The 25,212-nt window shown below is 37.3% G+C and overlaps 2 protein-coding genes and 1 non-coding gene across 3 annotated transcripts; 2 read left to right on the top strand and 1 right to left on the bottom strand.

Moving 5' to 3' along the window:
- The first annotated feature begins 207 nt into the window (after positions 1-207).
- On the top strand, positions 208-2,957 carry LOC133822865 (uncharacterized). The gene is made up of 6 exons (XM_062255320.1): positions 208-715; positions 807-916; positions 1,519-1,616; positions 1,974-2,185; positions 2,451-2,500; positions 2,600-2,957. Exons 1-6 carry the CDS (start codon positions 331-333, stop codon positions 2,630-2,632), a joined length of 888 nt encoding a protein of 295 aa, XP_062111304.1. The 5' UTR covers positions 208-330; the 3' UTR covers positions 2,633-2,957.
- A 13,384-nt stretch (positions 2,958-16,341) lies between these two features.
- LOC133827919 (small nucleolar RNA R71) lies at positions 16,342-16,448 on the bottom strand. The gene has a single exon (XR_009890567.1). It is a non-coding gene; the product is annotated as a small nucleolar RNA R71 (small nucleolar RNA).
- Positions 16,449-19,692: 3,244 nt separating this feature from the next.
- On the top strand, positions 19,693-20,329 carry LOC133824434 (uncharacterized). The gene is made up of 2 exons (XM_062257314.1): positions 19,693-20,187; positions 20,300-20,329. The coding sequence occupies exons 1-2, from the start codon at positions 19,693-19,695 to the stop codon at positions 20,327-20,329; spliced, it is 525 nt and encodes a 174-aa protein (XP_062113298.1).
- The last annotated feature ends 4,883 nt before the right edge of the window (positions 20,330-25,212 follow it).

The following is a 25,212-nucleotide window of genomic DNA, read 5'->3' as shown; positions in this document are numbered from 1 at the left end:
CCCTATTTTGGCAAATATTTTGTAAAAAGTAATTTTTTTAAGGACTGGTAAAAGTGTGAATTTCCCAAGATAAAAATATACGTCCTATTAATTAAGAGCAAACGTTTATTTGCCCGCTAAAAACGGCCGTCAATGCAGTCGAGTATCAACGACGTCGTATTAAGATCTCTTCCTGCTAAGCTAAAAGACGCGAGGACGGAGTGGCATTAGTAGTAATCTCTCAGTGTCGCTATCATTTTTATCATCACCCCAAGGCGAAGAAAACGGCAGAATTGAGCCCATAGAAAGAAAAAAATTTGAGAGCTCGAACAAGAAAACATAAAAACAACAATGGAGGATTTTTGGAAACGAGCCAAGGGATTGGCTGAAGAAGCCGCGAAGAAATCTCAAAGTCTGACAACCTCTACAAAAATCTCCGACTTAGTCTCCGAAACCGCCAAGAGATCCAGGGAGTTGGCCGCCGAGGCCTCCAAGCGAGCCGATCTCATCAAAACTGCCGCGCTTAAGCAAGCCGATCAGATCAAGTCTTTCTCCTCCGATATCATTGTCAATCCTCCCAATCTTTCATCTCTTTCCATCACCAGCTCATTCCCTTCTTCCTCCTCCTCCAGCGAGGTCTCGCAGTCGGAACTCCTCAAGTTTGGAATCAATGAAGATCTCACTGACTTTGTCAAAGGACTCACTTCCACCACATTCCAAAGCTTTACTGTCCAAGGTTATTGAATTAATTCTCATTCCAATGCTGAAGCTCTGATCTGATTAATCGTAATTTTCTTTTATTTTTTACAAATTTCGATTGGTTTTAGATGAAGCGGAGGGATCGGAATTAGAAACACCGACTACGGCCTCGAATATAAGGAAAGATCTGACGGAATGGCAGGAGAAACACGCAACGCTGGTTCTTACTAGTGTTAAGGTCAATTTCCTTTATCTTTCTCTTTGTTTTGTTACCAATTAAATTCAGTCTGCGTTGTCATTTCATTTTTGGTTTTTTCTTGGAAGATACTTTTGGTTTTTGTTTCTCTTTCTGTAGTTAATAGTTACTTCGCATTTGTCATATGATATGATTTTCTTAGTGGATAGTTGATACCTTACCGACAAAAGAAGCTTCAAATTCCTTTACAGAATTTCATTGCTTGTGTATTTAGACTTTGATTGTTTCTTTAGTCAATCATGTTGAATTAAAAATTACTAGTGTGTATTTATTATATTGATAAATCAATTTATGTGCTGGAATCGTGCGCACAAGTAGTTTCTCTAAATTGGCAACTCTGCCTCAGAATCTTTCAATTCATCCACAATTCAGAAGTCATGCAATTTTTTAAGGATAAATGCCCAACAAGCATTGTTGTTTGTTTTAGTTTAATTTATAAGTATCAGAATTTCAGAGACTTATTTGATGATAATAATTTCATGTGTCACTTTTTGTTGATTATAATTATTAAAAAAAATAGCAATAATAAAAACACTGAAAAATGGGTACTAATGTTGTCGCACTGGTGAAACCTCTTTTTGCAGCAAATGTCAAGGTTAAGATATGAATTATGCCCACGTATAATGAAAGAAAGGAGGTTCTGGAAGATATATTTTACCCTTGTCAGCAGCTATGTGGCTCCGTAAGTAGCAAATTATTTCAGCAAACTGTCTTAGTTTAACGCAATTACGATCAAGCTTTGCTGAGATCTCATTGAGCTACACACATGTCTGATCTGTAATGTGGATTTAAGTTTACAATAAATCTAAATCAGATTATCACTGAAAACCATGGTGGCAGTACTTAAGAATGCTGGAGGAAGTTATTTATTTAGAGATCATATATAAAGAAGTCCTTAACATGTCCATAGGTGTAATAGATATAAATAAAATGGCCTGAAAATTATAGCATGTCTAGTTAATGGAATTTTTTTTGTGAATTTTTATAACTTTTCCTCATTGTGTCGTCTTTAATTTACATGGTTATGCGTTATAATCAGGTATGAGAAGCAATACATGGAGGAGGTTAAGCTCAAAGAAGCAGAGCAAAAGAAAGATGATGACACCAAGCAAGCATCTGTGGTTGGAGGGAATGACAAAGATGAGGGGATGGAGAAGAACCTGAGCAGTAGAACTTCTAAGTCCTCTTCAGCTGAGCAAGACTTGGATACTTTCCTATTGGGAGATCTTGAAGACAGTGATGGGGGACTAGGTATACAGCTGATCCTTTTATATTGTATTTGCTTTAGTCTAGTTCTATAAACTACAACTATGGTGATCCTTGTTTACTTAGATGCTCATGGCTTAAATTGGCACATCATCGAAATGTGCCTTGCCTGCAATCGCTTATGTCATGTGGCCACCAAGAGCAATAATATCCATTGCTCAATTTTATGTGCTCAACTGGAATTTGTTCATTGTTTGAATTCTCTTTTAGTTCGAAGGTGTTTAATGATTTTGCCATATTTGTATTTCAGATGATGGTGAAGAGAGCTTTGATGATGATTTTGACAAGATTGACAATTCAGTAAGTTACAGGGATCTTGTGATTTGTTTGCTTTGTCATTTTTCTTGTTGCGTCTTCAAGTTTTTCAATTTGTTTTGATTTTCAAATGTCTACTTGCAGGACGTTGAAGATGAGAAGGAGCCAAAGAAATGAGAGCTGCTGTAAAGATATTCTGAATTAATAAGCAAAAGTTGGTTATTGGAAAGACGAATGAAGTACAGCAGCTGTTGATATATCACCAATTGGAACTTTGCTTATTGTCCAGTTTCTTAGATCATTGACTACTTTGGTCTACCGAATTAGATGTGATTTGAGTTGATTCGTTTATTTAGATATGCTATATATAAGCAGTCAGGTTAAGTTATGTGATGCCTAAAATATGTCATAAACTTCAATCTCGTTTTAAGTTTAAACAACTAAGCTTTCCTTGTACAGTTGGTCTTATTCCGTTAAAGCAATTATAGTTTTTTTTTTCTTTTTTTCCCTGCCATTTACTTTATCAAATAAAAACAAGCAGTGCAGTCATAACTCATAACAAGCTTTTATCTGTCTACAATTTCTATGTTTTCACTTATTTAGGTGCTAAGAGTAGTGTTAGATACATTTGAAATGCACGACAGAAAACTCTAAATAACAAACGAGGACATTTTCTATGTGAAAACAATAAAATTTAAAATAATTCATACACCACGGGCAGACATCTATTATTTGTGCAAATTTTATTGTTTCGTATGTGATTAGCAGTCGTTAAATCACAGTAAGAGCCACTAGATTCTAATCTGCATGTAGTGCCTCGGAATTATTGACTTGACCCTACTACTTTCTTGTTTGGGCTCTCCGCCAATGTGCAAGTCTTCTCCCTTCTATTAATAATTTTTTATTTTTAGTGCCGACGAAAAAATAAATAAATTAAGAGAAAATTATACCAAATTACAAAATTATTTATATAGGAATTTTGAGAAACAATAATTTCATATGAAAAGTTTTTAAAAATGTATAATTTTAATTTTTTTTTATTAAAGTATGTTATTTTAAAAATAATTATTTAATTATATATGATACATTTAATCATTATTTTATATAATGTCTTTTCATAAATAGAATTAGCTTGTAAATTGGGTGAATACTCATTTAGCACCCTGTATTTTATCGAAATGCATATTTGGTACCTTATTGTTGTACCCCAAAAATACTAGCTGAATTACTCAGCACGGGGTACAATTGGCAAACAAGAGTATGAAGAAAATATACATATAAAGAGTATCTTGTTAACTCTGGAGTGAGCATCTCGAGCTTACTTGATAGCCTACGACAACCAAAGTCTCCAGATCACCTCCTACGCCAACAACTTATTTCGAGGTATACATCACCCGGGTCATCCTCGTGAAACTCCGAACATGATTCGCGTCAGTTTGGATTAGTCCAACAACACCCACTTCGAGGAGAGTGTCCAGCTCGTGGAAGCCTAACTATGCCGCATAGTGAGGGATCCCAAAAGACTCGGAGATTCCTTATATGCCCAATAAATGCCTAGATTTTATTATGTATATATTACCTGATATGATGGGTATAAAATTGATAGGCAATTATGTATTTATGTAAATGGGAAGTTACCCAAATTTGTAAGTTACCATATTAATGTACGATTACCCAAAACTGTCCATGAGAATCTCCTATAAATACAAGGAGAATGGACAGTAAAAGGGATCGACTTTTTGTATGCCAAAACTTTGCTGAAATAGTCATAAATGATTTCATAAAGAGTCCTAAACAAATCAATAAGATTGACTCGTGGATTAGGTGGATTTTAACCACTGAACCACGTAAAATCGTGAAAGTATTTTTTGTGTTCTTGCTTTTTGTCATTTCTTTCTATCTGATTTATTAAAAGCCTAGTCTCTCTACTGTCGGATTTAAATCCCTTGTTGTTGAAAAATCGCGTCAACATATCGGTGCTTTCATTGAGAGCAGATTAGGCTTGGATTCTCACAAAAGTTTCAACTCAACCATCATCATGGTGATCACCCGTTCTATGCGCGACAATGAAACAGAGCAACCTGATGATCAGAAAGGTCACCGTACGACCATCCCCACTAGAGAAGGTACATCCGCACATCGTCGCCCTGGAAAACAACATGTTGATCAGGACCATGCTGGAAGTTCGACCTCACGCCCACCAAATCCCAATCCTGGATACCTGACCTCCATTGAATTGGAGAATGCTCAACTGAGGAGTCACCTTGCCCAAGATAATAGGCAAATTGATGTTAGCGTCAACTGATGTTAACGTCTAAAGGAGGCAAAGTGGGTCCCACGGGTCCCACATAAATAATCGACCTAACATCAGTCATTTTGTCCGTACTACAACCCCGAGCTCTATACCTTTTGAACGGACTCCAAGAAATACTCAACCTGCCAATCCTCGCAGGAATAATAATTCAACTCACACTCCCAAGAATTAGCCTGGCCAGACAGGGCAAGCTGAAGCCAACTCAAGGAAAGGAGACGTCCCAGCAAATCCACCTGTGCCTCAACCAGTAACTTAGGCACGAAGGAATGAGTCTGCATTGCCTCCAACCCAGGAAATTGGAGTAGATCAAGGGTGAGCTAATCCAATGTGTCTCGATGGAACAATGATAGCCTCACCAATAAGGCATTCTCCATCACCAATTCAACATTCAACGCCACCTCGCCCACAAAGGAGTGCCCCAGCTCGAATGGAAAATAGGAGAAATCCTACCCCCTCAGAAGACACTTATGCCCCACGATCTCGCGCCAATAATCCAGATCCTTGATCCCAACCATGAGTTGTAAGCTTCATGAATGGGAGCTATTGGACAAAGAGCCAATGCGGAGGCAGGTCTGGGAATACTCATAATCTGAATCCCCACAAGCACGAGAGCAACCTAAGGAATCAGTTAAGCTCCACACAAAGTCTATGCTCCAACCTGCAATCTAACATGTGTGATCATCTGAACACACAAAGAGGACACCCGACTCACCACGATGATTTAAGTTATACTTAGATTAGGGGAGATCTGTCTTTTGTATGCGACAATGGGAATATCTTGCCTAATCGAGCTCAAGCTTGGAGGGATAATAACCTGTCTAACACGTACAACAGGATGAGGGCTGGTAACCAGCTCCCAAACAACCTATAGACCAAGGATCCAACCCTTGAGCGGCTGGCCTTAATGGAGGAGCAGATGAAAAGACTCTTGTCTGGAAAGAACATTGATGATTGTGATTCTAATAAGGAGCTCGAGCCTTTCGCTCCCCATATTGCAACAGCTCCGTATCCTTCTGGCTTCAGGATGACGACCATGTCCGCGTATAATGGGACCACTGATCCATCCAATCACCTAGAGACCTTCAACACGCTGATGATGACCCACAATGTAAACATCGACCTAAGATGTATTTTCTTCCCTGCAACATTGAATGGACCAACAGAATTGTGGTTTAATAAATACAAGAAACATTCAATCACCTCCTGGAAAAAACTGTCCTCCAAGTTCAAGAGACAGTTTTGGGCTGCGAACGAGACCCGAGTAGAGGTCGATTTATTGGCCAACATCAAGCAGCAGCCGAGTAAATCCCTAAAGGCCTACCTCAACCGATTCACAAATGTAGTGGCTCGAGCTAGAGACATTGATGATAACTCTAAGCTCATGGCTATGAGGACGGGAATTATCGTAGGAGAAGATTTGTGGAAGGAACTTCAAAGAAAATGAGTAAAGAGTGTAGATGAATTCTTGGCTCGAGCTCAAGAATGGATAAACTTAGAAGAGGCAGAATTTGTTGCCGCACGAACTAGCTAGAATCCCATTCAGCTCGCTGAAGCGGTAACAGATGCAACAGCTATGGCTTAGCCCGCTACCGAGATTAAGCAGTCGGCAGCAATAAATGAAAAGGAAATGGTGAGGGCGACCAGAGTGGCTCTAAAAAGAGTAAGCCCAAGGAGAAGTATAACTCCATCTACACTGCTTATACCGACTTGACAGATACGCGAGAACGTATATTCCTGGAAAATTCTACTCGCCTTCCGTGGAAGAAGCCCGAGCCTATGAAACATCAAAGGGTGAAGAGAGACCCAACTAAGTTCTGTCGGTTCCATAATGACATCAGCCACAACATTGACGATTGCTGTCAACTGAAAGATGAGATCAAGACTCTTATCCGGGTTAGACCGTTAGCACAATACGCTCGAAACAAGGTAGCTCCTAATCAACCAGCGGGGCAAAACCCTCAACCAACTCAAGCATACCAGGCCACCCCTCAACTAGTTTACGGAAATCAGATCATCCCTCCTCCCGTCGAAGGGGGAGAAATAACAACTATTGTTGGAGGGCCCCATTTGGCAAGAACGAGCAACGAAGCCCAGAAAAGGTATATCCAGACGCTGAAGACACATGATGGCACTGAATTCATACTGGAACAGAGGCTATCAAAAAAACAGCGATTGGATAAATAACCAATCATTTTTACAGAAGAGGACACTAGCCACGTCCAATTCCCGCATAATGTCTCGGTGGTGATAACCATCCAGCTCGCCAATCGAAGGTACGAAGGATATTAATCGATAATGGGAGCTCCGTAAACGTGTTATTCAGGTCCACCCTTGAAAAGATGGGGCTATCTGTAGCCGATCTTAAGGTGACCTCAATGGATTCTCAGGAGAGGGAATGGCAGCTATAGGCATGATTGAACTCGTGGTGACACTAGGGAATGACGCACGAGTTGTAGCCAAAATGGTCGAATTTGTAATAATCAATTGCCCAGCTACTTACAATGTAATATTGGGAAGACCCGCACTATTGACATTCGAAGCCATAACTTCAATACGTCAACTAGCAATAAAATTTCCATCATCTTCAGGTATATGAACCGTGAAAGTTGATCAGCTCGTTGCCAGAGAATGCTATAGCATTTCCATGAAGGGAAAATCATAACCTGAGCAAGAAGCCATGGTAATAACCTTGGAGAATGAGGAACCTCGGGTAATGATAATTGCCGGAGAGGCGGAAGAACCACAGGAAGAAGGAAATGAGGTCACCCAACCCGAAGACATCGATCCAAGACTAGGCAAAGAAAAATCTGAGCTCCAAGCATTAGAGGAGCTCGAGGAAATCATTATCGACCCAGAGATACCTTTGAGGGTAGTAAAGATTCGAACAAATCATAGAACTGAAAGAAAGAAGAAACTGGTTAAGTGTTTGAGAAAAAGCCTGGATGTCTTTGCCTGGTCACATGAAGATATGGTGGGAATCAATCCAAGTGTAATGATGCACACCTTAAACCTGGCATAAATATTCCTGTGAAGGTGCAAAGACAAAGGCTTTTGGGAAAAGAATGGGGAAAAACTCTGGAAGAAGAAGTAGCTCACCTACTAAAATGTGGGTTCATAAGGGAAGCGAAGTACCCGACCTAGATTGCTAACCCTGTTTTGGCCCCAAAACCAAACAAAAAGTGGAGAACCTGCATTGATTTCTCCGACCTCAATAAAGTCTCTCCTAAGAATTGTTTCTGTTGGGTTTTATGCCCTTAATAGAACCATATTTCTTATGTAACACGTTATTATTATCAATAAAAGAAATATAAATCATTTTGTTTATTCAATCGTATTGTTTTCTTGTGTTTATTACATGTTTATTCAATTCATACAAACATTCATAACATCTCGAACATATGGATAGTTACAATTATAGTGACTAGGTTGTTGGGAATTGTGCCCTTAAAGCAATTGTAGTTGACAATGGTTTTAATGAAATAAATTAATGAATTGAATTATTGTATATATATAGCTTATGTACTATATTATTGTTAATAATATTAAGTAAATATCAGAAAAATCTCAAGTTCATCTATGTGGTCTCAATCTCATATTGGTATGAGAGGATTGAGATTGAGATAATGAACTTAAATAGTTCGCAGTAAAATAAAGTTATGGAATCTTTAGATTAATTACTGCTAGTATGTCCACTAGTATTATGAAAACATGTGATCTAGATCCGGGTTACTAGTGTAGTAGGACACTTTGGTGGAGGTACTTTGCTTGCTGAGAGTATGTAGAACTGGATCATATGTGATTTAATAATACTTGTTTTAATACCGTTTCGTAGTATTATAAAACACATCAACTGATGATCATATACAAACTGATCTTAATCCTGAAGTTACTATGAACTCATATATATGTCATTTGATCATTTTATTCATGCATTACGATTTGTCAGAATGATCAGGCTAAGAACTTTTATTTTAGGGACTCAATGATGTATATGGCTGGGGACATAGCTTAATAGATATGAAATCTATACCTTCTTATAGATTGATGATGGTTCCCTATTGGGTTGACTTTTGGATTTGAAAAGGATATTGACGTCAAATTCATAATCATATTATGAATTAACTTTCACTAGTAAAGTCAATGGTAAACTAGGAATCAAGATATAATTAAAATGGTAATTTTATTCTCACTTAATTATGAATCATCAATAGAGGATTAATTTGTATGTAATGACTATATCAATGGACACTTTATGGTTACAATAAAGTACTCAGTAAATATGTCTTTAATTCTCAAGAGTGCAGTCTCATATTTATAGTGGAATAATCATGAGATTAATAAATATGATTATTGAATTAAAGAGTTTTGGTTAATAATCTTTTATTTCTTGGAGCTTGGAATTATTGGTCCATAGGTCCCTAGGGCGGCTCTATCAACACTAATCAAGGTAAGAGTTGATACAAGGGTCAAACTGTAAATGAGCTATTTGAGAGAATATTTATTCTTCGGGATAAATGTGCAATTATGTTATAATTGAAATTGCCCAATTTACTATTGCATTTGTGCAATTTTCAAAATTGTATAGAAATAAAAGAAATTGATTTTAATTAATTATTTTATTTAAGTGTGAAAGGATAAATATGGATAGTCAAAATTGGTTTTGATTATTATATTTATTTAATTAATAATAAGATGATAATGGAAATTCAAATTTTGAATTTTGAAATTTAATTTGTTATCTTTTCCTTAAAAAGATGATACCTTATTTGAATTCCTAATTATTAATTAATTAAAATAAAAACACATGAAAAATCAAATATCATATTTCAGGGATAATGCCACATGCATAGGACTTGGACTGCTTTATGCGTGTAGCACTATTGCTGGTGATCAGTTATTGATTTTCTATTTTATTTAATTAATTAATAAAATATTTTGAAAAGAGTTTTAAAATTAAATGTAAGAATTTGTCTTTAATCATTGTTGTTGTTATTATTATTATTATTATTATGTCTATATGATAGAAAATAGAAACAACAAGTTTTTACAGAGAAGAAAAACTATCATCTTTTTCACACAAAACAAAATCATTTCTCTCTAGCCTATAATCAAGAGTCTCATGTGTTGAGAATACTTTTGATTCACAAAATTGATTCTTGTTCTCTATGTTCCCACCCACATCTTGAGGTGTAGAGAACATCTTGGAAGATCTAGGTGTGAGTACTCTAGCGAGGATAGGAAGATCGAAATATATACGAAGAGATTCAAGGATTTTTGATAGGCTACAAGAGGTAAATCATTTCGTATTAATTTTTACATATACATATTATATATTGATTAACATATTGCATATTAAAGGATCCTCATATAAAGTTGTTTATATGAAAGAATTTTGTTGTATACAATACTGCCATTACTGCAATTTCTTATGTGCACTAGGAACTGTTCTTAACATAGGTCACAGTGGATTATAGTTGTAATTATATGTTCAAAAGAATGAGTCCTAAGATTAGATTAGTGCATTGGATTTTCACTGATTAGGCAATCTACGATATGATCTACTTACACATTCAGGGTGTGATGTTTTGTCCAAGGCATTGACCAAGTAGATAAGATCGGATGTATTTGGTTACATCGGACTAGGACCGATATTGATTATTAATAGATAAATAAGTATCATTATTATCGAATCTAAACAATGTCACAACGTTGACCATATAATAAGCCGATCTTAATTATGAGTGATAATATTATGCTAATTATATTATTTAAATCTTTTGACTTGTTCGTTACCAGCTTACCCTACGGTCTAGCTCATACTTACATTTTGGAGATTTAGTAGTGTAATTGAGTAGGAGTATTATTCATAGATATGAAATCTAAAACTTCTGTATGAGAAGTGAAAAGATGATTTCCTTAATTGCTTTGTTCAAAAGGTTAAATGATTGAGATCTCATTTCTGTGATTAAGTTCACAAAAATATCATTTATAAGGAACTTAATGGGAGTTAAGGATAAAATACTGATGAGGGGTGAAATGGTAATTTGCATCCAGCTCGTTAGTAAGTCATTGAGAGAGGATTGACTGAATGTAATGGTTATAACAATGGATAACATATTTGTGGTTTGGAAAATATGTTATATGAATTCAAGAGTTCAATTCTGAGTCTATAGTGGAGTCAGGAGGAATTAATAAGTTAGTGAAATTATTCATAAATAAAATCACGGTAACTTATTGGAGCTTGATTTGATGGATCCATGGTCCCCGCATCACCTTTGAGTAAATCATCTAGAATGTCTCAATTAATTGATTTAATTATTGATTAGGATTTTTTAAAGTTGACTAGGTCAATTTTGGAATTTTTTTATAAAAATATGGGATTTAGAGAATAAAAGAGAATCTTTGGGGAAATTTATTAATATTAATAAATTGGTATCAATATAAAAAATAATATTAAATCAAGTTTCAAATTATAATAAGTTAATTTGAATAAGGATTTAATTAATTAATTACAAGATAAATAAATAAAATGTTTTGAATTTAGGCCCAATTGTGATTTAAATTCAAAACAAAGAGATTGGACCCAAGTCCATTTGTGGGAGCCCAAAGTTTTTATCTTTTTGTTTATTATTTTAATTAATTTAAATTTAAATTTAAATAAAGCCTATTAAGTTGCCTATATAAGGAGTATGATATCTAAGGTTTTCATAAGTTAGTCTCAGTTGATTCATTGGGTAAGTGTAAACCTAGACCATTTAATCCTTTATTAGCCACCCTTTCTTCTTTTCTTTTAGATCTCTATCTCATGTGTTGAGAACCAGCCCACAGTAGTTCTAGGTTGATCAAAGGCTTGGTGAAGAAGACTGTGTTGCCGATCTAGTTCAATCTCTTGATAATACTGCTACAGAAAGGAATAAAGGGTTAGAGAGATTGAATGAAGGAGTTGTTCCAGTTCCGCTGCGTATATGTAAGTTTCTGTACTTTACTCTATTTTGTATCAATTTCATAGGAGCATGTTCTAAGAGTTTACATGTGTTGTTTGATGATATGTAAATTACATGAAAATAAACAAAGACCATGGTATATGCAATTTCTGATAGTTTCCCCCTACCAAGAATTGATCAACTAGTAGACGCAACAGCTAATCACGAGCTCATGTCCTTCATGGATGTGTATTCTGGATATAACCAGATCACGATGAACCCTACGAAAAAAGAGCACACCAGCTTCATGACCGAGCATAACATATAATGTTACAAAGTTATGTCATTCGGGCTGAAAAATGTTGGCGCAACTTACCAAAGGCTGGTCAACAAGATGTTCGTGAACCAGATCAGAAAAAACATGGAGGTGTATATCGATGATATGCTCGTTAAGTCAAAGACTACCAATAACCATGTACCCGTTCTGAAAAATGTTTTGGTGTACTGAGAAAATATGATATGAAGCTAAGCCCCCAGAAATGCACCTTTGGGGTCTCATCCGGGAAGTTTTTAGGCTTCATAGTCAATGCAAGGGGATCGAGGCAAACCCAAAAATATCAGGTCACTGTTGGAAATACCTTTGCCTAGGTCGCGAAAAGAAGTACAGAGTCTAACCAGAAAGATCGCAGCCTTAAACCGTTTCGTTTCAAAAATACACGAACAAGTGTCTCCCCTTCTATAATTTTCTTAGGGGAAATAAATGGTTCAAGTGGACCGAAGGATGCGAGCAAGCATTTCAACACCTGAAGACCCACTTGGCTGAGCTCCCTATACTATCAAAACCAATTACTGGGGAATGCTTGTTCTTATACCTAGCAATAACAGAAAATACAGCTAGCGATGTATTAGTCCGGGAAGAAATTTGAGCTCATAAACCAGTTTATTACATGAGCAGGAGACTTCTTGGAATTGAATACAGATACCCTCTGATCAAAAAACTCATGTTTTTCTGGCCTCAAGAAAACTCAGGCCATATTTCCAGTCCCACACTATCCACATCTTAACCGATCAACCTTTAAGGAAAGCCTTGCAAAAGCCTGATACATCGGGATGTCTGTTGAAGTGGGCCAACAAACTCAGTCAGTTCAAGATGTTATACAAGTTTTGGAGCACTTGCTTATTTTGTGGCAGAACACATGAGTTACCAGGACGAGCCAATGACGAAACCAGTGCAGGAACTGTGGAAACTCTTCATTGACGGATCTTCCAACGAAAACATATCTGGAGTTGGGATAATTCCAATCTCATATGAAGGGCACCGATTCCATACAACTCTGAGGTTCGATTCGGACACATCCAACAAAGAAGCGGAGTACGAAGCATTGTTGGCAGGAGTTCGAGTAGCAAAAGAGCCGAAAGAAAATGCAATTCAATGCTATAGCAATTCTTAGATCATTGTTAGTCAAATATTGGGGGAATATAAAGCCCGAGGAATCAAAATAGTGCCTTATCTGGCTAAGGTTAAAGATGAACTATCTGAATTTGAGTTCTATTCCATCAAGCAAGTTCCCCGCGAATAGAACACCAATGCTGATGCTCTAGCTTGACTCACCACTACCAAGGAAGTGTACACATTAAATGTGGCCCCCATAGAATTCTTGGAACAACCAAGTATTAAGGTAGAATCAATGGAGGTTGGGGTGATTCCTACAGAACCGACCTGGATGACTTTTATTGTCAAATACCTTACGACCTGTAAATTACCAGAAGATCGAAAGAATGAAAGGAAATTATTGTACCAGGTCTAACGGTATGTTATGGTCGAGGGAATTATCTACAGGCGAGGCCATTCATTACCCCTCCTGCGGTGTGTTCTGCCCGAGGAAGCACAAACCATCCTTCAAGAAAAACACGAAGGGTTTTGTGGATACCATGCTAGGGGGAAAACTTGGCTCTAAAGGTATTAAGGCAAGGCTATTTCTGGCCTACGATCAAGAAGGACTCGGCCTCGTTGGACCTAAAGTGCGATAAGTGCCAATGTTTTGCCACTATTGCTCGAGCAGCACCCATGGAGCTAACCATGATTTCATTGCCTTGACCATTTTTTGTACGGGAGATCAACTTAATCGGCTCATTTGCCAACTGGAATGGGAGGAGTTTGCTATGCGGTTGTTGCCATTGACTACTTTACTAAGTGGGTTGAGGTCGAGCCCTTGCTGACTATAACCTCAAAGATAGTCCTAGATTTTGTTGTGAAAAACATAATATGTCGTTTCAAACTCCCAAAAAAGATCATCGACTACTTGGAATGCTTTACATCTAAAAAATACTATCAGTAATAGGACGACTATTAGGATTAGTTTTGGTATATTTTTATGGCGTGTTTTAAGATGCAATTTTAGTCATTTATTTGGTTTTGTGCAATATTATGTATGTGTTTATTGTGTTTTCAGGATTAAGTGTGATTATTAAGGAAATAGCTTGAAATTGGAGGAAAGCACTTAATTCTGGAAAAAACGGTGTTAAACGGGCTAAGGAATGGAAACTAGGCGAAACCAGTGGTCAAATTGGTGATTTGGTGAAAATTTGGAAATAGAGCCGCAGCCCTAAGAGATACAGAGAAGAAAAAAAGAATCAGCCAGAATTAGTGCTGAGGCGCTAGGGAGACAAAGCTAAGGCTCTATCAAAATGGGAATTAGAGCTGCGGCTCTACCAGACAGAGCTGCGGCGCTACATAATCCAAAGACAAAATCTAGAACACAAAGCACATTAGAGCTGCGGCTCTACACATTAGCGTCGCGGCGCCAGTCCGTACGGAAGCCGAACTTAGGGCATTTTTCAAGGGCAATTTTGTCCTTTCGCACATAATTAATTAGGGAGTACAAATGCTTTCTTAATGACGTTTTTAAGAGGAGATTAACCCTAGGAGACAGATAGAGGCACATTTTGGAGGATTGCAAGTGGAATCAAAGAACTTATCATAGTTTTTCTTTTATTCTACTTTTAATTTCTGTAATTTGGATGCTTTTTAATTCTTCTATGATTATTATGAATTTTGTCATAAACTAAACTCTTTTTCTAGGGTGTTAATGGATTCTCCTGAAATTTTATATTGCATTAATGCAAGTTTTATGATTTCTATTATATCTTTGATCTATTTGAATTTATGCTTAATGCTTGTGATTGACTGGCCATCTATTACGTGATTTAGATGATTTTGATTCAAAATCTGAGAAGTGAGAATTGGTAATGTTGTAATTGAATAGACATAGATTTCATTATAGGACGAGAGTACCTGTTTGGTCTGTGTAGCCTTAGGGTTGTCTTATTTAATGCCTGTCTTATGTTTATTTATCACAGAGATGTAGAAAATTTACATAAGGTTGACTTGTATATCCTAGTACGAATATAAGTTACTTTTGTTGAACTGCTATCACGAGAGAGAATTGAATAGTATAATTTCTATTACTAAAATATAAAGTGGATGGTAGATTAAGTCAATTTCCCTAGTTCATTTAATTATTGAATTCTATTTCCTTTGTTATCTTTTATTCTTGCAATTACGTTCTTGTTTCAGTAGTTTTAATTAATTCTTATAATCAAATCATCGTTAACCAAATAGAATATTATGAGTAATGATTGGTACTTGGTAACAATCCTTGTGGGTTCGACCTTTCTTACATTATATTATTTGTTAAACGAACGCGTATACTTGCGTGTAGAAAATTTGTAACAAGTTTTTGGCGCCGTGGCCGGGGACTGTTTTTACTAATATCAAGAAATTAATTCTTTTTCTAATTTGGTTGTTATCCTTTTTATACCGTTATCATTCTGGTTTTTCGCAATTTGTGATTTCAGGTATTCACATAGTTTATGCGACGACAGGGGTCTGAATTAAGGGTGCCTGTTGAACCTGAAATTGAGAAAACCTGCAGAAGAAATCAGAAATAGAAAAGGTTAGAAAGAATGGCTCAGAACATAGGTAACAAAGGGGTTGACAACAATGCCCATGACAACGCTAAGAATATTAATGATGGGATAGCAGCGGGTAATGTTGGAGGAGCAGGAGTTGCTGAACGAGTTGCACCAGTTCAACAACTAATACAAAGAAGTTTGAGGGACTATGTGCTACCTACTGTCACGAGGGCACAGTCATGCATTAGACCTCTAGCAATTAAGGGTAATAATTTTGAAATTAAGCATGCTATTATGCAGATGGTACAATCTTCAGTTCAGTTTGGGGGATCACCAACGGAAGACCCAAACTTACATTTGGCTAATTTCCTAGAGCTCTGCGCCACAATTAAGATGAACAGAGTGAAAAATGATGCGGTGAGGTTGAGACTTTTCCTGTTTTCACTAAGGGGCCGAGCAAAGAGTTGGCTTTTTTGCTTGGAAGCCAATTCTACCACAACATGGGAAGAGCTCACTCATAAATTTTTGGCAAAATTTTTCCCACCATCGCTGTCTACAAGGTATAGAGGTGAATACAAGGTACAAATGATGCGGTGAGGTTGAGAATTTTCCTATTTTCACTAAGGGACCGAGCAAAGAGTTGGCTTTTTTGCTTGGAAGCCAATTCTACCACAACATGGGAAGAGCTCACTCATAAATTTTTGGCAAAAATTTTCCCACCATCACTGTCTACAAGGTACAGAGGTGAAATCAACTATTTTCACCAAAAAGATGGTGAGTCACTGTATGATGTGTGGGAGAGGTTTAAGGAGTTGCTGAGAAAATGTCCTCATCGTGGAATCAAAAAATGGATGTTGGTCCATATTTTTTTACAATGTTTTGTGTGACACTACTTGCACAATCATTGATGTAGCGTCTAGAGGAGCGTTCATGAGTAAGAGCGCTAATGAGGCTTATGACCTGTTGGAAGAAATGACTATGAATAACTATCAATGGCCATCAAAAAGATAAGCCACTAAGAAGATGGTTGGAGTGCATGAATTGGATGCCATCTCAATGTTGTCAGCTCAAGTGGCAACATTGACAAAACAGTTACAACAAAACAGTATTCAAGCTCCAGTTGTGCATATGCAAGTCATATGTGAGTTATGTGGGGGACCTCATTTATTTGAACAATGCACAATGAGGGATTTTAATAACATTCCTATGGAGCAAGTGCAAGCAATAAGGAACTTCCCAAGGCCCTCCAACAACCCATATTCCATGAGTTACAATCATGGGTGGCAGAATCCCCCAAATTTTTCTTGGACAAGTGGTTAGGGTAGTCAGCAAAAATTTCAACAAAATCAACCGCAGTATCCACGACCTCCTCCTAGGTTTTATCAGCAACAACCAGTAAGACCTGCACAGCAACAAATGCAAGCAAAACAAGATGATCAGACTGATGTGTTAACTCAATTTATGACAGAAACGAGGTCATCAATTCAGAGCTTGGAAACTCAGATTGGACAGTTGGCCACGTTAATGGCAAACCAAGCTCAAGGGAACTTGCCAAGCACTACTGAAGTAAATCTGAAGGGAAATCTTAATGAACAGTGTCAGGTTATTACCTTGAGGAGCGGAACCATGTATGAGGGACCAAGTATGGAGAAGAAAGTTGAGCAGAAGTAGGATCAACAAGCACTTATCACATAGAACAAGCAGAAAAGGTGAAGAGAAGGTTACTGAGAATCTTCCAGCAAGAGAAGTGGTACATCCTGTGTCTATAGATCATCACATAACAATTCCATATCCATAGAGACTCCAAAAGAATCATCTTGACAAGTAGTTTGCAAAGTTCTTAGAGGTATTCAAGATGCCGCATGTAGCGTCCCAAATTTGCTAATAGGACTTAGGGCCTTGATTAGTGTGCCTAGAGGGCAATAAGTGATTTATTATATGAATATGTGAATTTTATGTGTATGTGATTAGAAATGCATGTTTAGGTGAATTAAATATGCACGTGGGCCCCATTTGGTTAGTAGGGGCATGTTTGTAATTTTAGCCCATTGAGGGCCTAAATGTAATATTTGTGAATATTGTGATAATTACCACGTGTTGGTGGTGATATATTTGTGTTGCACGATCCGAGACAGTCCTAGGAAGCGGTTTAGCTAGAAAGTCACAACAGGGTCGAATACCCGACTTGGGTCGAGTCAAGGGGTATTCCGAGCATTAGACATTTTATGGGGTTATCGGGCTATGAAAATAAATATTTGGAGATATATTTGAAGTTAGAACATTTAGGAGGGAATATCAGGGAAATTTCCCATTTTTCCATCAGGGACGTTTTTGGTACCCCGAGCCTTGGAGGTAACTTAAGAGACCTAAGTTAAGTAAGAAAAAACTAAGGAAACATTCAGAAACTTGGTAAAGCGACCCTCTCCCTATCACTTGGTGTTTCTCTCTCTTTGAAAGCTTGAAGACTTTGATGTGTTAGAGAATTTTGGGCTTACTTATTAAGGAAATTGAAGCTGGCTGTGATTGAGGATTAGCTCAAGGGCAAAGCTATCAGTTGGGGTAAGGATCCTAACACTTAATTATCTGAGTTTATGCTGAGTTTTGCTAAAGTTACAAGTTTATGCATGTGAGCTAAGTGGTGGATCACTCTTGATTATTTAGATGAGGTTTGGGGTTAGTTCTTGGGTACTCTTTGCTGCTGGGTTCACTCTAGAACTACTATGGTGCTGAATTGAATTGTTAATTTGGTTTTGGGGTAAATTGGCTTGGTTTTTAGATGTGAAAATGGGGGATTTTTCTGGGTTCGAAGGGTCAGGCCGCGACATTGTTCTTCGTGAGCCGCGACCCTCTAGAACGTTTGGGAGGCCAGGAAGAGGGGCGGACCGCAGCGCCCTATAGGTTGGGTCGCGACACGCATAGGCTGAAAAGGGGATTTGGGTTTTTGGTTGAGGCGGGCCGCGACACAAGGCCTTGGGGCCGCGACGCTTAGTGGGTTTTTAGACCACGAGAAGGTTTTAGGCTCGGGATGGATTTTATCACCTAGATTGATAGAATTCAAGGTCCCGAAGATTAGAATTATAACCCAAAGTCATTTAATGGAATAGAACTTGATGGTTAGATGTTGTTGATACGCTGTGACTAGGTTTTCAGCGAGGCTCAGACTAGAGGACTGTGCTCGGGAAATCGGTTCTCGAAAATCTTAGGACACAGGTAAGAAAACTGTTGTACCCATAGAGCAGGGTGTGGCTCTATAGTTTGTATTGCAAGGCATGACCCTATGTGATTGTGTTGCAGGGCGTAGCCCCATTAATTATGTTTGTATTTGCTTAATTACTTGTTAAGTTTATGCTATGTGTTGCATATCTGTAAATGTACGGCAAGGGCCGGGAACGGCGAAGGCCGAGAAAGACAAGGGTCGGGAACGGCGAAGGCCGAGTATGGAAAGGGGCCGGGAGCAGCGTTAAGCACGTAGAGTGCAAGTTGCCAGGGTGAGACCCCTATAGGATACCTGGGATATCCTCACGATGTAGACCGCGAGCCCAGGGCCTGGTAAAGTGCCTAGGACGGCATGGCCGTTATGTGTTTAGCCTATTGGCAACTTTGTTATATGCTAATTGATAGTTGTGCATATGTTGATTACTTGTGTGGAGTTTTCTTGCTAGGCTTCGGCTCACGGGTGCTCTATGGTGCAGGTAAGGGCAAGGGAAAGGTCGATCAACCATGAGTACGAAGAGCGTGAAGTGACGTGTACATGTTCGACCTGCCTGGCTGCCACGGCCAGGGGTATTTTTGGGAGATGGTGTGTATTAAACCTAATTTTGTCATCTAGTTGACTTTAATTATATTTTGAGTTGTAAATATTTCTAAACAATATTTTGAGATCCCAAATGTATAACACTTTATAATTTTCAGTGAATGGCTGCATTTTCATACTACATGATTTTTATTATAGTTTAGATACACTTTTAACCTAAAACCTCGATTAGCAAGTTAATTGTACATTTTAAACTCACTTAGTAACGACTCTAAGGAAGTAGGGCGTTACACTACATATCAACATCCCCTTTGCAGAAGCGTTAGAAAAGATGGCCAGTTACGTTAAGTTCATGAAAGATATTTTATCAAAGAAGAGAAAGATGGAGGACTACGAAACTGTGGCATTGACAAAAAAGTGTAGCGCTATTCTACAAAGGAAGCTTCCACAGAAGTTGATGGATCCTGGAAGTTTCACAATCTCATGCACAATTGGTAACTTTGAGTGTAAGCACGCACTATGTGATATGGGAGCCAGCAACAATCTCATGCCTCTATCAGTATTCAAAAGACTTGGTTTGGGTGAGGCAAAGCCAACCACTGGTACACTACAATTAGCAGATCGATCACTAGCTCATCTGAGGGGGATCATAGAAGATGTGTTAGTAAAGGTCGATAAGTTCATCTTCCCAGTAGGTTTTATAGTTTTGGATATGGAGGAAGATACAAACGTGCCAATTATTCTTGGAAGACCATTTTTAGCAACTGGTAGGGCCTTAATAGACGTGAAAAAAGGCGAGTTGAAGTTCCGGGTGCAAAAAGAAGAGGTAACATTTAATGTTTTTGCAGCAAAGGAGGTTCCAACTTGTTGTAGAGTTGATGTGGTGGAAAGTAAGGGTGATAAGCTGAAATTTACTAAGAAGAAATCTATGGTTGAAGGTGGAAAGCGAACAATTCGTCATAAAGTGAAAAGATCTTTAGTGAGAAAGCTCGATTGCTTTATGAGCAGTGGAAAGTTCCAAAAATGTGCAATATTAAGAAATGAGTGTCTTCTCATGATACTATGGCTCTTAAGGACATGAGGGGTGGTTTGAACCCAGTTGAATTTAAGAAAGTGGTCAGCGTCCGGCTAAATGACGTTAACGACAGCACCTTTGAGAGGCATCTCAAGTTTATGTTTTCGTTATTTTCGATTTTATGCTATTTTTAGTTGAAATATTTTATTTTATTTTATTTTTGTTTAGTTTTTATAAATATTTTATGTAATTAAATCCGTGAAAAACGTGAAAAAAGAAGAAGAAAGAGCAGCAAAGTAGCACAAAAATGGAATTAGAGTCGTAGCTCTAGAAATTAGAGTCGCAACTCTAATGTGATCAGAAGGGGAAGAGCTAGAAAATTTGAATTAGAGCCGCAACTCAAGAAGTTAGAGCTGCAACACTGCCTAAGTCAGAGGCATTGAGGATTTTGGGAGAAATTAGAGCCGCAACTCTAGGAAAGTCAGAGAGCAAGTGCTGAGAAAAGTCCAAATTAGAGTCGCAGCTCTATACACCAACGTCGCAGCGCCAATTGGGCCCAAAAACAAAATTTAAGGGTTTCCATCATAATTTTTTTTTGCACAACTCCCACTCCACCTCCTCCTCCATTTTAATGTTATCCAATGGGGGTCACAGGTAAGTCTCTTCTTTTTATTTGAGTTTAACATTGGGGACAATGTTAGTCTTATGTTTAAGGGAAGGGATTTATTTTTAGCTTTTCATTTCTTTGTTGTTTTTTAAGTTGAGTATTGGTTGTTATTGTGTTTGAGTCTAGTTTTCACGGTATTGTTAGAGTGTAAACCAAGTTGATAATTTGTTACCGATGAGATTGAGTGAATGCTATGCTGTATAATCCGAAGAGTTGTGCATATAAAAACAATTTGTGTGCTTGATTGAAATACTTTGTCACTTCACTGTGTTTAATTGAATACTTGTTTGAACTATTTCTTATAGTTGTAAATGTGGGAGCTGAACTTTGTATATGCATGTTGAATTTGGATCGTGGATTGTACAAGTTGACATTTTTCTAGAACTTGCTTGCTTGTTATTTGAGACGAAATCCTAAACAATACACACTTAAGAAGAGGATATATGCCATCTTTGGAACGATTGAGCCTTTCAAGCTAACCCTTATATATTTTGATCTCTAGTTACCCTATTTGAGCCTTACAATTGACCTTTTTCATTGGTTAACACATGTTTTGAGCCTATACTTGCATTAGTGTATTCATTACTCCCTTTTTCCTATACCATGAGCATAAAAACATATATTTTGATTGGAGGGGGGAGTGAATGTTTAAGTGACATATGTAGAAACATGTGGTTACTCAGTGCATAAAAAAAAGATTGAAGAAGAGAAAAGAAATTATAAATTCAAAATAAACTACATTCCTTAAGTTATTTATTGAAAAATCTATGTTTGGGGGAATGTAGTTTGAAAAAAAATGTGATGAATAAAAAGTCAACTTTTCTCAATCTTGAAAAAAGAAAACAGAAAAAAAGGGGTGACAGTGGGATGTGAAGTTGAGTTAAAGGGATAGGTTGCTTGGTTTGAATGCTTATGGTATACTTGAGCCTAAAAAGTCTTCTCATCCACCTTTACCTAAGCCATCTATTACAAGCTTTGTAAAGCCCTATTGATTTTTAAGTGTGTATTTGCTTACACTAGTGGAGAATAGTAAGTAAAGCAAGCATATGGAATAACCATGTTGAGTGGATTGATGGTGCGAATTTGGCATGCATAGATTGGTTCAATTGTTTACATTTATTGGTTATGAGTGAATGAGCATGAGTACTGGTGGATTACAGTGAATGGGTGAAATATTTTGATTGAAATTCTTGATTAATTTTTGAAGTGGCACGTTACTTTTCTTTAGAATTATATGCATATGGTATTCATGATTTTTTAGGCTATTTTATGGTTGTCAATTTGGTTTGTTTAGGTTTATCGAGTCTTAGTTGTGTTCTTTACTCGAGGGCGAGTAAAGGATAAGTTTGGGGGAATTTGTTAGGATTAGTTTTGGTATGTTTTTATGGCGTGTTTTAAGATGCAATTTTAGTCTTTTATTCGGTTTTGTGCGATATTATGCGGGTGTTTATTGTGTTTTCAGGATTAAGTGTGATTATTAAGGAAATGGCTTGAAATTGGAGGAAAGCGCTTAATTCTTGAAGAAATGGTGTTAAACGGGCTAAGGAATGGAAACTGGGCGAAACCGAGGGTCAAATTAATGATTTGGTGAAATTTTGGAATTAGAGCTGCAACTCTATGTTGTAGAGCCGCAGCCCTAAGAGTTACAGAGAAGAAAAAAGAAATCAGCCAGAATTAGTGCTGAGGCACTAGGGAGACAGAGTTGAGGCTCTATTAAAATGGGAATTAGAGTTGCGGCTCTACCAGACAGAGCTGCGATGCTACATACTCCATAGACAAAATCTGGAATGCGAAGCACATTAGAGCTACGACTCTACACATCAGCACCGCAGGGCCAGTCCGTACGGAAGCCGAATTTAGGGTAATTTTGTCCTTTCGGACATAATTAATTAGGGACTATAAAAACTTTCTTAAGGAAGTTTTTAAGAGGAGATTAACCCTAGGAGATGGATGGAGGCACATTGTGGAGGATTGCAAGTGGAATCAAAGAACTTATCATAGTTTTTCTTCTTTTATACTTTTAATTTCTATAGTTTGGATGCTTTTTAATTCTTCTATGATTATTATGAATTTTGTCATGAACTAAACTCTTTTTCTAGGGTGTTAATGGATTCTTCTGAAATTTTATATTGAATTAATGCAAGTTTTATGATTTCTATTCTATCTTGTGATCTATTCGAATGTATGCTTAATGCTTGGGATTGACTGGCCATCTATTACATGATTTATATGATTTTGATTCGAAATCTGAGAAGTGAGAATTGATTATATTGTAATTGAATAGACATAGATTTCATTATAGGACGAGAGTACCTATTTGGTCTGTGTAGCCTTAGGGTTGTCTTACTTAATGCGTGTCTTATGTTCATTTATCATAGAGATGTAGAAAATTTACATAAGGTTGAGACTTGTATATCCTAGTACGAATATAAGTTACTTTTGTTGACCTGCTATCACGAGAGAGAATTGAATAGTATAATTTGTATTACTGAAATATAAAGTGGATGGTAGATGAAGTTAATTTCCCTAGTTCATTTAATTATTGAATTCTATTTCCTTTGTTATCTTTTATTCTTGCAATTACGTTCTTGTTTCAATAGTTTTACATAATTCTTATAATCAAATTATCGTTAACCAAATAGAATATTAGGATTAATGATTGGTACTTGGTAACAGTCCTTGTGGGTTCGACATTTCTTACATTATATTACTTGTTAAACGAACGCGTATACTTGCGTGTAGAAAATTTGTAACAATAACTTTGTTAGATTTTAATACTTTTTAACATTTTTTTATTCCTTGTAAGGCTTGTTTATAAAATTCATTTTATTTTAGTTGAATAATGCAGGGTTGCAATGTCTTTTAAATGTGGCACCAATGTTTTATATCTTGTTCTAGTAATTTAGCACGAGTTTATTTTGTAAAAGTGATCTAGAATATTCATAAATTTTGATCTTTTATTCTAGATCGCTTGGGGGGCATATGACCCTTGAAGATTCTTTGAAGTATTCAAAAAATTTAGATAAAATTTGTGCAACTTAGAATTTGGAAAATTGATTACTCTGCTGCTTTTTAAAGGTCGAGTTTTCAAAGAAATTCTGAATACAAATTATGTTAAGAAAATTCAAAGTAAAACAAAACATAGAATTCAACTAGGTACAAGAATCCTGGATATAACTAGGCTCGATGCCTGATTCTTAACAGGTATAATGCTATTAGGTGACCAAACCCCTGGATATAACTAGGTCATCGACCAGAATTAATTGGTCGAGCCATCAGGCATTTATCTCGATCTAAAGCTAACCCCTATGACTATGAAAATGTACAAGGACTTTTTAAGTTCATAAACATGGCTAAATAATAGATAAAGGGAACAAAAGAAATTAATAAAACACGCACCAAATAAGTATGTAAATAACTCAAGGAAAAATAACCTTGAATTAAGCCTGAAGGCAATTGTCTTAGCTTTCAAAGCCTGGTTACAAAGGGTTCAAAGAACCCAAAATGAAACATAAATAATAAGAAAAAAAAGAAGAGGATGCCCTAGACATCACCGAGCTCCGAAAACTTTCTCGTGTGATGTCACCTCTTCATCACCTCCATCAGCAATCCCAAGAGCCTCCATGGTCTCGAAGGGCTCTTTCGATAACCGGTCCTGGAGCTTGGCGAGGTATCGACCCCAAATTTCTGCCTCCACGAATGAGAAGTCTCCTTTCTGGTTGTACACCTAGCACCGATAAAGCATTTCCTTCAGAGAGCACGTTGCCTCAGAGACCTCCTGCTTGGCCTTCTCAGTATCCTGTTTGGCTTTTTCTTCGACCTCGGAAAGCCTTTTTTTAAGTACGTCAGCTTCCTCAGACAGAAGGTCTCGATGTTGGCTCACCTCCATGACCTATTCCTTGGTGAATCCCTCGCTGTCCCAGAATATCTTTAGGTCATTCTTAGCCTCCTCTAGGGTGGCCCTGGCCTCATCCCTTTCAGCTCGGATTTGGGCAATGCAGCAGATTTGGGCCAAATAAGACTGCAATAAAAAATAGCAGGGTTAGCTCGTGAAAGGAGAGAAACTAAGCAAAAAAAATGTGTAAATAAAAAGGATAACTTACAGTCAGAGTCATTTCCAAGGCTGACTCCAGAAAATTCTTCGAGGGATGCTCCTCTATGGCTCTCAG

The sequence above is a fragment of the Humulus lupulus genome, chromosome 3, assembly GCF_963169125.1.
Source record: "Humulus lupulus chromosome 3, drHumLupu1.1, whole genome shotgun sequence".
Classification (NCBI taxonomy): Eukaryota; Viridiplantae; Streptophyta; class Magnoliopsida; order Rosales; family Cannabaceae; genus Humulus; species Humulus lupulus.
The sequence above is the reverse complement of the archived record's forward strand: the minus strand, read 5'-3'. Positions and strand labels throughout refer to the sequence as shown.